Source organism: Sarcophilus harrisii, chromosome 1, assembly GCF_902635505.1.
Source record: "Sarcophilus harrisii chromosome 1, mSarHar1.11, whole genome shotgun sequence".
In the NCBI taxonomy this organism is placed as follows: Eukaryota; Metazoa; Chordata; class Mammalia; order Dasyuromorphia; family Dasyuridae; genus Sarcophilus; species Sarcophilus harrisii.
Window position 1 is genome coordinate 398,327,323 of NC_045426.1, and position 16,149 is coordinate 398,343,471.

At 33.9% G+C, this 16,149-nt stretch overlaps 1 protein-coding gene across 1 annotated transcript in view; it reads left to right on the forward strand.

Annotated features, from left to right (window-relative positions):
* The window catches only part of ANKRD33B (ankyrin repeat domain 33B), a 99,695-nt gene that overhangs the window by 59,416 nt on the left and 24,130 nt on the right, over positions 1-16,149 (forward strand). The window contains exon 2 of the mRNA XM_003759624.3: positions 527-656. Coding sequence (XP_003759672.1) covers positions 527-656 — 130 coding nt within the window. The remainder of the gene's footprint in view (positions 1-526; positions 657-16,149) is intronic.

Consider the following 16,149-nt stretch of genomic DNA (forward strand, 5'->3'; position numbering starts at 1 on the left):
TGTGAAGGGCTATAAATGCCAAATGAGTATTTCTATTTTATCCTAGAGGTGTTTTGGAGTTATTAGAGATTCTCGAACAGACTTGAATAAACAAGCTCTTTAGTTCCAAACCAAATTCATTTTGACTAATGTACCTTTCCCTAACTGAATATATTTATTTATTTGTACTTCATATCACCAGCATTCTCAAAAGTTTGAAAGTTCTACAAGCAAACTTCTGGAATTTTACATGGTAAGAGAAAAATCTACTTGCCTCATCTTTTTGAGAATCCTGAGGCTGCCTATGTTAATCCCTGTTTTCATCATCCAGAGACTTAATTATCTAGTTGAATAAGTCTTGTTGGGAATTTTGCTATAGCTACTGTATTTTTTTTTATATAGAACTTGTACACTTAATTTTTTGTGTCTCTATAATCATTTTACCTAATCTGAAGTTTTATATGTAGTGATATTAACTCTTCAATATGTTATTGATTTTTGTACCAACAATCTGCTACCTGACTCAATTCTGTCTTTTTATTTATAGACTGGCCTTATTGTTGCCTGCTACCAAGGATTTGTGGATGTCGTAGTAGCCTTAGCAGAGTGCCCTCATATTGATGTAAACTGGCAGGATAATGAGGGGAACACAGCACTAATTACAGCCGCACAGGCAGGTAAGGCTTTGCTTTTCATTTCACTCTTTTGGGCCTTATTTCCTTATCTTTAAAATGAGAAGAATACTGTTTCAGTTGTCCTAAGGGTCACAAACAGTAATGCTGCCACACTTGTAGTGTGTACTTCTAATCTATGTTGCTAGGGATGGCTGGGGCTCACTTGGGTTAGGAAGTTCTGGATACATTTGGTTTAAAATCAGTAGGGTATCTTTTGCCCTAAAACTGCCACTAATAGGGTGTGTTGAATGGGACAAACTGCTCCTGAGGAGTGAACACAGTTATACACAATGGGCCATAAATTCCTTGCTGATTAGGAGTAAGGTTGGGTTGAAATGGCTTACTTCCTGCTTGAGCAGGATGGGAAGAATCCAGGCCAATAACTTGACTAATTCATGTTATTATTTACTATTCCTAGTTCAGCCATTTAATCCTATGGTGTGGCTAAGGCATATTATACTCATTAATTTAGACTTTCCTGTGTGCTCAAAACACATAAAACTATTTAGAATTATCTTCAAAAATCAGTTTGCAAGTTATAAAAAAGATGTTAATCATTGCTTTATATATTTATATTACAGGCCAGAGTTGAAAAAAGTACTGATTATTTTTAGTTTGAGGTTTATTTCCTCCAAAAAATAAATCTTACCAAAAATTTTACTGTGGCAGAGGAATGATATTTAGCAAGGACACTTGTTTTAGGTGCAGACAGCGTCCCTCTCTGCCCAGAACAAACATCAAGGAGAAATTTTTTTTGTTTACTGGTTATTCTCTTAGAAACCAAGAACTGATGTCAGCAGTTTTTGGTTTCTTGGCTAAATAACCTGAAAAAATTTTCAATATGAGAAGTGGATGTGCCTCATGCGTGAGATACCAAATACAAAAACAGGAGTGAGCTTTGTACTGTTAGTTTCTTATCCCTTCCTTCAAAGTTTGGATTGATCTGATTTATAATCAAAATTAGTTACAATTGGTTGGATTTACAATCCTAGTTATAATTGGTTAGATTTACAATCCTCTTTGTCCATTTCATATGCCAAAAGGCTTGTACCTTATCATTTACCCCAGCTGGTTTGGGGCTGGAGCCCCTTGTTTAGCTTGTTTCTTAGCTTGTTCCTTGACTTACATAGTGATTGGTTGGATATAAATTAACAAGATATTTCAACTTTCTGTTTTGACAATATCTATGGAAAATCTTGCCTCTCATATTCCTTACAGAAGCTGGTCCTTACTGGCCATATAATGACTTAGAAACCCACAAATTAACACTGTTATATTGTATTTTTTTCTTTTGTTGTTGTTATTGTTAAACTTTTCCCATTCCCAGTTTAATCTGGTTCCTAAGCCCGTATTTTGCTGGGAATTTGATATCTCTGTTTTAGGGGACCTTCTTTAGGACTATTATGAGACCACCTTGACTTTGGGAATGCCAGAAGTCTAGCAAAACCATCAGTGAAGGAAGAAAAACTAGGCCATAAAGATATAGCTAAAACAAATCCAAAAGACAAGCCAAGTAATTGTAGCCTGTGAAAGTGACAGAATATGGGAGAACGAAGAGCAGAAATCTCAGAATCCTTTTCCTCATTCTGTAATCTCATGACACTGCTCTCCTTGTTGTTTTCTCGAATATCACATTAAAGCTCTCAATTCTGAGTATTTTCCTTGTCTCTCTCTCATGCTTGGAATTACTCTTTCTCATCTCTTCCTGATTTGTTTCCTTTAAGTCTTAGCTAAAAATCTCATTTTAGTACCTTCCCTCTGGGACTACTCCCAATTCATCCTGAACATATTTTGTTTGTAGAGTTCCATGGTACTCTTAGAGACCATTTTCCTAAGGAAGACATCGGAGCTAATTTATGGGCATTTTGGTCCTGCCAAATTAAATTATACAACCATAGAAACCCTCATCAGAAATGGGAAGTTTAGAACTCCACAACAATGTCATTGCCACATAGAAATACATAGATCCTGTTTCAGACTGGTCTTCTCTTTGTTTCTTTTGTACTCTGTAGAAGTATTACCACTGCAGAACTAATGATGGATTAGTTTTCAAAGTCACTTGCAGCCTCTGTTTCTGTGTTTCTCTTTTAAGCTATAAAAGAAAGGATGATTCTTCCTTCTTCCCCCCCCCCCCCCCAAGGTTTGTTCTCTGACTTAGTTATGATTATAGCTCATCCTCAATGCTGGGTCAACTGTGACTGCCCACTTTAGTTGCTAGTGATTAGTTGGTTTGAGGAAAGTGATGAAATAGCTCATTTTTGCCCATATTTTCTTTTTTTCTTTTTCTTTTTTTTTTTTTTTTTTTGTTATACAATAGAATTTATTAAGGAAGATAACCTTGTGTTTCATGTATGTGAGATTTACCCACTGAAGAACTGTTTCAGTTTAACCAATGTTCCATGGCATGACTCTAAAAGCTATCTAACAGTTCATATATACAGTACTTTATAATTTACAAAGTGATTTCTTTAAAAAAAATTTTTTTATTATAGCTTTTTATTTACAAGATATATGCATGGGTAATTTTTCAGCATTGACAATTGCCAAACCTTTTATTTCAACTTTTCTCCTCCTTTCCCCCACCCCTTCCCCCAGATGGCAGGATGACCAATACATGTTAAATATGTTAGAGTATAAGTTAAATACAATATATGTGTACATGTCCATACAGTTATTTTGCTGCACAAAAAGAATTGGACTTTGAAATAGTGTACAATTAGCCTATGAAGAAAATCAAAAATGCAGGCAGACAAAAATAGAGGGATTGGGAATTCTATGTAGTAGTTCATAGTCATGTCCCAGAGTTCTTTCCCTGGGTGTAGCTGGTTCAATTTATTACTGCTCTGTTGGAATTGATATGGTCCATCTTATTGTTGAAGATGGCCACGTCCATCAGAATTGATCATCATATAGTATTATTGTTGAAGTATATAATGATCTCTTGGTCCTGCTCATTTCACTTAGCATCAGTTCATGTAAGTCTCTCCAGGCCTTTCTGAAATCATCCTGCTGGTCATTTCTTACAGAACAATAAATAATATTCCATAGTATTCATATGCCACAATTTATTCAGCCATTCTCTAGTTGATAGACATCTACTCAGTTTCCAGTTTCTGGCCACTATGAAGAGGTTTGCCCATATTTTCACTGGAGGTAGATTTGTTTTTTAGTTTCTTTATTTTTTTAAAATATGCACAAAAATAGTTTTCAACATTTGCCCTTGTAAAACCTTGTGTTCCATATTTTCCTCCCTTCCTCCTCGTCTGCAAGTAATCCAATATAGGTTAAACATATGCAATTCTCCTAAATATATTTCCACATTTATCATGCTTCACATCACTTAATCTTAAATAATGCAAAAGTGGATACTAGTCAATATATGAAGGAAACTATTTTGGCCTGAGTTTATTTTTAATATTTAACCTCACTGATCTTGCTCATTAGCTATCATGTTAACTTGTGAACAGACTCAATTTATATCCTATACCACTTATTTGTCCTTTGTTCTGGAAGAGCACTGTATCAGGGAGGTGATACCATGACAAGCAAGTGAATTGGATTTAAGGGAGGGAGAGCTGTTCAAGGTCACCTGCCTTACTTTCAGGACCATCTGGGTCCAGTCACCAGCCTGGAAATGGCCCAGATGCAGTGGGAGACTTTGGTCTTTTTAAGCCAAGGATGTTTAGTTTGACTGAGACCATATATTCCTCAGGTGGGAATAGAGACAAAGAATGGCCTTTTTCACCTAGTCAGATAATTCTGAAAGGGAGGATCATTCAGGGTTTCTGGCCAAACCAGAAATGATTGCTATTCACATTCACTCAGATTCAGTCAGGACTCAAACAATGACCAGTTGGGTCTTGACCTGGGAAATACAGTTGGCCAATGAATGAGAGAGTGGTTTGGGTTTAAGGCTTGGTCCTTAAAGAAAGAAATCCAGCCAGTAAACCCCAAGATATGTTGAGGGTTCAGCAATCAAAGAAATTCACAGGTAAGGGTATGGTACCCTATGTGGACAGAAGGAAGGAGAAGGAAGAAAAGAGGGAAGAAAGGGATTATTGTCCTTTCAGAGTGAGTAAATGTGTCCTACTGGGGATCCAGTAGGAACTATTGGGAAATTTGTTTCCTTCCCTTTTTCTTTCTCTCTCTTTTCCCTATGATAATGTAGGGTATCATACCCTTAATCCCAAATTCCTCTTTAAAAAAAAAAAGGAATAGAACTTAGAACCTTTTTCTAGGAATCCTTCTGACTAGAAGTCAGTGAAACCTCAAGAGGCACAGAAGATTTATGGCCCTAATATTAATAATCCCCTAGTCTGGTCCCCTGACCAGTTTTAAATCCATATAGTTGAATTAAAATCTCTCCATATCTCTTTCACCAACTTGTGCATAAGAAAAGTGTGATACCTTTATCAAAAGCTTGTCAAAATCTAGATAAAATATTTTCTCACCATGCTCCTTATTTCCTGGTTTAGTAATTCTGTCAAAGAAAGAAAATGAGTTTAGTCTGTCATAACTTGTTTTTGATGAAACCATGCTGGTTCTTTGTAATCACTGAATCCTTTTCTAGATGTTTTATCTAAATAGTCTTGCATGTATTCTATAAATTATTTAGTTTAATAAATGTTTAATGTTTCTGGGAGTTGAGTCCTACAGAAATTGGGCAGCCCATGGACAAATTCTGCATGAGCTCTCTGCAAGGGAGCTGCCAGTGGATTTTATTAGATACAATCGTACCCTCTATTTTCCCAGGAACATTGTTCTGATCTCTTCGGTAGTATTGTGTATTGGTTTTGTAATTGGAACAAAGGCCTCTCTAGGACAAAGGCAAGACCAACTTGTTTTTTTTTACTTAAGAAAAACTAAATAATTCTATGAACTAAATAATTGGAAATCATGAATACTTTATCTTTGTTGTATCCCCATGGTAACTCTTACACAGCGGGAGTGCACTAAAAATTTGTTGAATGAATAAGAAGTTAAAAATTCATGCAGTTTTCAATTAAATGTGGACACTTCCATACATTTGTGGTTCTTGCTACTGTAGTTGTCTTGAATATTCCAAGTGCCTAATAGATAAGGAATTGTGTTTATTTCTTATAATTGAATTAGGAAATAAGTTTATTGAGCTCTCTTTTTGTTCTTCAAAATGCCTAGAACATTTTGGGAGAGAGGGAGAAAGTTGTTCAGTAAATTTTAAATACTGGTTCAGCCTGTTCTCAATTAATTGAAGTAAAATGGAAAATTTGTATAAAATTCTAAAGTAATTAAGGGAACCAAGTAGATTCCACTTCAACCTCCTTTCCCATCTCTTCCTTCAGTTCTCTTCAATAAAGCTTTAATAAAGATGAAATATGAAAATGGACTGATTTTTTTTTTTAAATTTGTTTGTTTCCCTGGCCTTTTCATGATATGTAGGTGAAGGCTTGAAAATGGCAGCAGCAGGCAGAAGAGGGGCAAAGGAATGTCTGAATAACTAGGAGTTGGTGTTATTGATAAGATTAGATAAACAGTGCTTTTAAACACTGGGTTCAGAGTCAGAAACACCTGAATTCAAATATGCCCTCTTATCGTTCATTGTTTGTTCTTGAAGAGAATGAGTGAAGTCTTAACTTGTAAGTTGAATTTAAGTGAGGCAGAGCGATGTAAAGTCATCAGTGTCCAGTGGTAAGACCTTAAATCAGGATGACTGGCAATGGGATAGCTAGGTGTGGTGCAATGGATAGAGCATCAGCCCTGAAGTCAGAAGGACCTGAGTTCAAATGTGGCCTCAGGCACTTAATAATACTTCATAGTGTGACCCTGGGCAGGTCACTTAACCTGTGCTGGTTCTCCCTTTCTTATACAACTTGGTGCCTTCCTTAGGGGGTGGGGGTGGAGGTGTGTTTACTACATTATTCCCCAATTGCAGGCACTCTGCTGAGAAGCTTAGCCCCTTGCATCTCAGAACTTCTGTAAAGATTTGGTAGATTCAGCCTCCCTAATAGGGGCTTTAGCTGGTAGTCTATTAAAAATTATTCATTAAAATTAAAATTAATTTTTATATAATAATGTTAAAATAAATTAAATTAAAATTAAAAAAACTATTTTTATATCATCTGCATTTCTCCTCTTCTTTGTATTTTGTATTTCCATTTCACAAAGAGACAATGTCTTAGATGTCTCATCTCATGAAACTCGGGTTACCGAACTTATATTTAGATGTTTAGTTTTAAATTTTGCTTGCTTTGGATGAGGAATTGTTCAAAAAAAAAAAAAGGAAAGAAGCAAAATCAATCAAAGCTGTCATTATCTGCAGCATTTAACACCTGAGAGTATAACCCCTGTAAAAAGGCAGCTCATCTATCTCATCTTCAGAATCAAGCTTATTTTCAAGCAGTGGTTTTTAACCTAGTATCTACTTTTATTTTGATAATTGTTTGTTTCCCTTGCATTCTAGTGTATTTTATAATTTTAAAAATATTTTGAGACAGGAAGCATTGCCTTTATCTGCCAAGACACCTAAAAAAATTAAGAATTTCAATTCTAGAGGCTGTTTCCTGTTGTCATCTTTCTCAGTTACTTTCTCAAATAGGAGCAGCCTTCATGGCTAACAAAGGGATCTTTACAGATGTTCTGTGCATGGTTTCCTAAAGAGTGCATTCATTTAACTAATGTCCCCAGTAAAGAACAGTTAAATTGTTAAATCTTGTTTCTATTCACACTTATGGGATGTTTTTTTGAGACTTTTGTCTTGATTTGAGATGTGCTGATTAGTTTCATTCACTTTTCATAGAGAATCAAGCTTAATGATTAGCTGCACAACTGTAGGGTGAACCTTGACAGTGTGTCTTTTTTTTACTTGACAGTAAAAATTTCTTACCTTGAACATTTATTTATTTATATAATAATAGTAAAAATAAATTAAAATTTAAAAACTATTTTTACATTACCTGCATTTCTCTTCTTCTTTGTATTTTGTATTTCCACTCCACAAAGGTGTTCTAGTTTGAAATTTGCTTGCTTGGTATGAGGAATGCCACTATATACATTATTATAATATCAGAGGTAAAAGGAAGCTTCAAAACTTATATCTCTCTTATGTGTGAGAAAATTGAGATTTAGGTTAAGTGACTTGCCTTTTTTCGTTTGACACCTACTTTTCTTTTAACTTGTTCTCATTATCTCTTTATTTCTGGAGTTCCATCTCTAGGATCCTATGATTTAATTAAGCATATGACCAATTTAAGTTAAATTAAACATTTCATTAATTTCTGTTCCATGTGCGACATTAGATTTAGGTGCTGGATAAGCAAGAATAAAATTTGGATAGTAAGAAAAATATATCAAAAAGGTGTGTACTAAATAGAAAAAAAAAATTCACATGTATGAGGAGAGGGATTCAAGGGCTAAGAGGGTTCAAGGAGGGATAGGTAAGGGTGATAGTGATGGGGGAGATTCATATATATGCTTTCCTCCACCCCCAACCCATTTCAGCATCTTTAAAAAAAAAACAAAAACTTGTCCCAATCTTTCTCAGATTTCCTTTTATAATTTTGTAAATTTCTTAAGCTTAGGGTTATTTTAGTTTTGGTTTTGTGTCTTTCTGTTTCTAGACCACACCTTTGATTTTCATGTATTTATTAAGCACTGGCTTGATATTTTCTAATTCCAAATTGCTCTCCAGAATGGTTGGATCACTCACAACTCTACCAATAATGTATTAGTGTCCTAGTTTTCCCATATCTCCTCTAACATTTATCATTGTTTTCCTGTCATCTTAGCCAGATATGTAATGATATGGCAGAGTTGTCTTAATTTATATTTCTCTAATCAATAGTGATTTAGAGGTTTTTTTTCTCCCATATGACTAGAAATGGATTTAATTTCTTCATCTGAAAACTGTCTGTTCCTATCCTTTGACCAGGATCACTTCTGTTCCATGATTAAGGCATGTATGACTTTTGCAAAGAATTAATTGAAAAATAGGGTGGTGAATTAGCTTGCTCAAGAAGGTATCAGAGAGGGTATTTGAACCCTGTTCCTCTAATTCTAGGTAAAATAATTTGGCTCAAGCCACATAGCTTAGTTAAGTTCCAAAGCAGAAACCAAAATAGAGCATTCCTTACTCAAAGGCTAATATTTTTTGTACCACATTGCCTTTCTTCTTATAATTTATTTTAAAAATACATTTTAAAATTCTGAACTTAAATGCTAAAAAACATGCACACAAAATAGAATGGAAGAAGGTTTCTTAAACTTTCAGAGATTTCTGTGTTGTAGTATCACTCAAGGAATTATGCCTTTATCTTTAATATGGATTTTGAAATGTCACAATAGGGAAAGTGAAGATCATAAAAGTTTTGGTCTTTTGGGCCATTTTATTTTTAATGTGGTTGGGACCCTTATACTAGTTATTCACATTTTTCGTCATCAGTCATTTTATGTTACTTCACTTGATCTTGATCTTGTTAACATGTTCTTTTATATGACTTTGCATGTTACTTCATAAGTTTGTTTTTATTTCCCAATTATTTGTTCCAAAAGATCTGAAGGTTTGACATTCTTTCCATTCTCTTGCCAGTGTACAATAACTTCCATTTATAGTGTTGTACAATTTACAAAGTGCTGTTTGTTGTCCAAATCCCTTCACAACCTGGCCCTTTAGTGTGTTTTGTTTTTTCTTCCCTTAACTTTTCCAACCCTCATCCTCATCCCAACTTTTATATCTGTGGTCCAGTAACACTTGCCACCTTGTTTTCTCTGGAATAGATCACTTCATCTCTGCTTTTCAAGTTTTTTCATTGGCTGCCTGTCGTCTCCTGACTTCTGGTTTTCATTAAACTACACCTAAATTGTATACTCTTCAAGAAGCCTTTATTTATTCTCCTTAATAGCATCTTTCCTTTCTTGATTTTCTTCAATTTAATCTTTATATAGCTGTATTTGTGTAGATCTTTGTAGTTTGCATGTTGTCTCTGTCATTAAACTGTGAACTCCTTGAATAGACATTCTTGCCTTTCATTGTATTCCTAACTCTTAGCATAGTTCCTAGAACATATTAGTCACTAATTTATGACTGATTCATAGACATTATTTCATTTGATCACCACAGAAAAGTTTATGAGGTAGATTGTCTAAGAAAGGAAGAGGTCAATCAGCTTTTTCCTAGGTCAACATGGTAGTGAATGGTAAAGAAACCCTTTATTTAAAAAGGATTTATTTTTTTATTTTCCAGATATTTTAAAAAACTTTTTATTTTCAAAATATATATATATGGATAATTTTTTCTTTTTTAAAAAATATTGCCTTTTAATTTTATTAAAACTTTTTAGTTAACAAAACTTATGCATGGGTAATTTTTCAGCATTGATCCTTGCAATACTTTGTTCCAAATTTTCCCCTCTTTTCCTCTACCACCTCCCCTAGATGGCAGGTAGTCTTATACATGTTAAATATGTTAAAATATATATTAAATCCAATATGTACATATACATATTTATAGAGTTATCTTGCTGCACAAGAAAAATAGGGTAAAGAAGGAAAACAAAAAACCTTGAGAAAGAAAACAAAATACAAGCAAATAACAACAGAAAAAGTGAAGATGCTATGTTGTTCTCCACACTGAGTTCTCACAGTCCTCTCTCTGCTGGGTGAGAGATGACTCTCTTCATTGAGCCAGTGGAACTGGTTTGAATCTGCTCATTGTTGAAGAGAGCCATGTCCATCAGAATTGATCGTTATATAGTTTTCTTGTTGCCGTATATAATGATCTCCTGGTTCTGCTCATTTCACTGAGCATCAGTTCATGTAAGTCTCTCCAGGCCTCTCTGAAATCAACACGGATAATTTTCAACATTCACCTTTGCAAAACCTTGTGTTCTAATTTTTTCCCTCCCTTCTTGCCACCCCTTCTCCTAGTGATCCAATATATGTTAAATATGTGCAATTAATTTTATTAATTGGTATATTGCCTGATATGCTGTTCTTAAAAATGCTCATTTCCTTCCTTCCAACTCCAAAACAAGTTCTATTTCCATTACTGCTTTTTATGATTTCAGGACTGCTAATAGTAGTATATATAGTAAAGAGGATGATTAGTTGTTGGCCTTTTTGTATAATATTGGAACTAATTGTTCTTTAAATGTTTGGTAGAATTTACATGTAAATCCATTTGGCCCTGGAGATTTTTTTTAGGGAATTGATCAATACCTTGTTCTATTTCTTTTTCTAAAATGGAACAATCTATGTTTTTATAGCTATTTTTCCATTTCACTTACATTATCAAATTTATATATATATAGTAGTTGTTCCCTTTTTGTAAATGAATGCCAAGGACCTTCTGATATGTTTATGGTATGCTTCCTTCACTAATCAGAAATTACTAACTTTCCAGCTATGTTTCTCAGTTTCTTATTACTATGATTTTTAAAGCAACACTTTTGCCACAAAATAAAATTAGGGACTATTTTCTGGTTTTATAGATTTCAACTGTTAACAATTTGTAATACAAATGTGGATATTTAATTAGTTTCATTACAGTGAAGGTAATTATAAGGTTTTTTCTCATTGGCTAATAATCTCCTCACCTTTAGTGTCTGTTTATTAGCTGAGGATCTATATTTATGATGAATTGTAACTTTTAAAAAAAAGAGCTATTTTTAAAGGCAATGGTTTTTGCCTTTAAAGTTTTGCCAGGAATATTTTTAAGATAGGTTATCTTAATATTTATTTGGCTAGTAAATTTAATGTTTAATGTGATTTTTGATAAAGACTTCCACTTTTGATAAGAAAGTAAACTTTCTTATAAGACTTATACATAAGAAAAGACTTCCACCTTAAATCAGGAGATAGATACATACACATACATTACTTATTTTTGCCATTTAATCATTAATAGATGCTTCATGTGCTTGATCTATTCCTGGAAAGGAATGCCACCTTGTTTACCATTTTGTTAGTAAATAAGATTGTGATTTTTTTCCTTAGCAAAGTCTTCATAGTTATGTGAATGCTGAACATTATGAAGAAAATTACAAATCTATAGAATGTCCCAGGAAGTGCATTTCTTTTTGTCTGATTTTATTCCTGAAGGATTTAGGACCATCCATCCATTTTCTGATTGTTTACATTTAATCGTGGTGAGTTCAGAAATTATATTTTTAAATGCATTTATTGACTTTGGTTTTCCCTTTTTGATATTGATCTTGGTTGAAGCGGAGACTTTTTTTTTCAGCAGACACTTACAAAGAATAAGAACACTTGGATTTAAATTAGCCTTATCTCTGTAACCTCAATTTTTCTTACATTTCTCTTCCTTTAAAATGAAGGAATTTGAGTTAGATTATCTTTAAGATTTTTGCCAACTCTATATCATGAAGGAGAATTTTGACACAATATACTACTGTTGTATAGTCACCAAGAAATTATACTGGTCAGCATAAACTTTGTCATGAAAATGTCTTAATGGTTTTTTGATCATGAAATAATAAAAAAAATGTCTTTTACATAAAAAAAAAAGATCTATTCAATGACAAAAATTTTTGTAGAATTTATGCACTTTGAGACAGTAACATGTGGTTTGGGGAGGTAGGAGGTATTTATTGGACCTTAGCTTCTTCTCCCTCCCTCCCCCCAATGCTATGTAAAGCCCAAGTTTGATGTGCAGTGTGGCAAGACAGGCTGGGACATATTCACTTGGGCTCAGTCATGCAGTGAAACTCAATATGTTCCATCAGTTTTCTACCGGGAGTCTGGCAAACCTCAGAATACTAAGGTTCTTAATCATGTTTTCTCAAGTGCTTTTTTACTTTGTATGCTTTGCTTAAATTTTAAGTATATTTCAGAAGCATGTTAGTCATCAAAAAGTTCTTGCTTATGTATGTGGTAAGCTGACTTATAAATCTCACATATCAACTTTACTCTAAAAGATAAGAGCATATAAATTCTATCTTGACTGAATAATTCATGGTCAGGACAGATCATGGGCCCCTCATGTGTACTAAATTGTTTGTACTCGAACTACTATCTGGCTGGATGCTGGATCTCATTATAAACCCATTTATGATTCCTCTGATAGGGAGAGAACAAGATGATTTTTTCAATAGCTTACTGTTTTTGCTTAGTGAATTGGGATAGCTTTACAATATCGAAGTCTACCATCAGCTATAAAACTTGTTTCACCCATTGAAGAACTACCTGTCCTCACCCACCAGATACATGGAATTTAGATGAAGAAGATGAACTGGATAACACAGATAGCAAAAACAAGGCTCAGCATGATAAGGAAGCAGCCCAGAAAAGTAAGCTTTCTGTCCCTGGGTCCTCTTATAAATTTAAGATGAAGTAAATGGTCTTATTTTTTTATCTGAAGATCAAACTAAATTTATCTTCTAGAAGGAAAGTATGGGATCTCTTATAAGAACATTAGCAAACCATGAAATTGCTCTTGAAGTATCAAGTATGATAAGCATATCTGAAAGTATTGGTAATTGTAATGCTAGGATTATAGCTTGAATATAGTTGGTTAATTTGTGAATAAGACCAAAACTGTAATACTGTTCTGAAAGTAAAGAAATGGTTCAAGAAGTTAATTCTGAAAGACTTAACACCATTGCAGATTAGGAGATACTTAATGGAAGCATGTAATTAATGTAATGATGTTTCAGTAGTCAGAGCTAAGATCAAAGACTAGATATTTGTGAGCCTCCAAATCAGAGAAATAATAAAATTCAGCCTTTTGAAGATTATTTGAATGAAGTTGAAAGGGCTTCACACAAATCATTTTTCAAAGTGACCAAAAGGGTTTTGAGACAGAAAATGATCAAGAAATTGTCAGTGATTGCTAAACTATTGGCATTGCAAAATTATATTGGTTCTTGGAGATACATGCAGTAGGTGATAAACATGGGTAATGATTTCTTCCAAATACTTCCAAATAATGTCTCTGAACAAATTCTACATTGCGCGCTGAACCCACCAAAAGACAGTGTGAAACAGTTTTCCAATTCAGGTTGGCAGGAAAAGTCTGTTGCAACAAGATGAGGATCGAGCACAGTCTGGTGCAGGTCTTGGAAGTCAGTGAAACATCTGTATAATGGTGGCTTCTAGAGCTCTCAGCCTAGACAGTAAGGGGGTCAAATAGTTGGTCAGAAGGAAATTACTGAGGTCTCTTAGCTAGCTTTGTCTGGATTAAACAGTGCTGGTTGGCACTAGCACGAGGGCTAGTCAAAGTTTCAAGGCAGAAAATAATTCTTGTAGGCATTCACAGACCAAAGCATAGGCTAGGAGAGGCATAAATTATACCACTGTAGAAGTTTCTCTAAAAATAGCTGCACAAAACTCCTAAAGTTTGAGGCAGTGCACTCTTCAGTCTGGTCGATGAGCCCTATTTTAAAGAGTTAAAAAGTAAAGTAATAGGCTAGAAAAATGAGCAAACAGAAAAAAATTGTGACCGTAAAAAAATGACTGGTGACACAAAACATACACTCAGAAGAAAATAACAGCCAAAGCTTAAATCAGAAGCCTTCAAGAAAAATATGAAATGAAATGGTCTCAGGCCATGGAAAAGCTTAATAGGGATTTTCAAAATCAAGTAAGAGAAGGAAAGGGAATTTGAGAGTGGTCCAAAAGGAAATGCAAAAAAACAATGAGGAGAATGCAAAATTGGCCAAATAGGAAAGGTGGTACAAAAGCTCCCTGAGATAAATAATTCCTTAAAAAGTAATAATTGAGTAAATGAGCTAATAATAATAAATAATAAATGAGCTAATGACTTTGAGAAATGAACTTAACTGGAAAATCTAGGAGAGAGAATTTTAAAAATTGGTCTATCTGAAATCTGATTCTCCCCCTTCCTTCGCCCCAAAAAGAGCCTAGACATCATCTTTCTTTTTTTTTTTTTTCCAGAGTTATTTTTATTTATTTTATTATTTTTTTTTATTTAATAGCCTTTTATTTACAGGATATATATATATGGGTAACTTTACAGCATTAACAATTGCCAAACCTCTTGTTCCAATTTTTCACCTCTTACCCCCCCCCACCCCCTCCCCTAAATGGCAGGATGACCAGTAGATGTTAAATATATTAAAATATAACTTAGATACACAATAAGTATACATAGACATCATCTTTCAACGAATTATTTAAAAAAAAAGTGTCTTCATATTCTAGAATCAGAGGGTAAAATAGAAATTGAATAGAAATCCACCAATTAACTCACCAGGAATATTCTCACTAATTCTGACTTTTAGGTCAAGAAGAAAATACTGCAAGCATCCAGAAAGAAATAATTCAAATATATTGAAGCCACATTCAGGATAATGCAAGATTTAGCAGCTTTTATATTAAGGGCTTAGAATATGATATTCCAGAGAGCAATGAAGTTAGGATTACAACCAAGAATCACCTACCCAGCAAAACTGAGTTATAATTCTTCAGAGGGAAAAATGGATATTTAGTGGAAAAAAACTTTGGAACATTTTTGATGAAAAGACCAAAGCTGAATAGAAAATTTGGCTTTAAAATATCAGACCCTATACTTCAATAAAAAAAAACAAACAGAAAAGGACTTAATGAGGTTGGACTGTTGGCATTTTTATATGTGAAGATGATAGGTACTTGTAACTCATAAGGACTTTCTCATTATTAGGACAGTTAGAAGGATTTCATTATCATGGCAGTTAGAGGGAATAGAGAGACAGAGGGCATGGGTATTAGTTGAGTATGAAGTAGTGATATCTACAGGTAAAATTAAGGGATGAAAGAAATGTACTGGAAGGAGAGAAAGGGAGAGGTATAATAGGGTAAATTATCACAATCCCAAGAAAAGATTTTTAAAGTGAAGAAATAAGGAAGATTGAGTGAATCTTACTCTCATCAGAATTGGTCAAAGAGGGAATAACATACACACTCAATTGAGTATAGAAATCTGTCTTACCCTATAGCAAAGTAGAAGGGGAAAGGGATATGAGGAGATCAGGGAGTAGTAAGAAGCAGGATGGACAGGGTGTGAAAGGAGAGTAAAGAAGGCGGGAAATTCAGTTTGCAGGAATAATTGTGAGGAACATTTGAAGCAGATTTTTCAAACTGAGTCAAATTTATAAAAATAGGAGACATTCCCCAACTGATAAATGGTCAAAGGATATGACCAGTTTTTGGATGAACTAATCATAGTTATCTATAGCCATATGAAAAAATGTTTTAATTTTATATTATGAGTTACTAACAATGAACTATTAGTGTTATCACTTACCTATTAGATTGGTCAATAGGGCAGAAAAGGAAAATGACAAACATTTTGGGTTTGGGAGGGTATGTGAGAAAATTAAGATAATAATGCATTCTTGGTTGAGTTATGTTATGTAGAACAATTTGGAACTATGCTCAAAGGATTATAAAGTACTTTAACTTAGTACCATTACTAGGTCCCAAAAGAGATAAAAAGCAAAAAGGAAAGACACTTATATCTACCAAAAATACTTACAATAGCTCTCTTCTGGAGGTAAAAGAATTA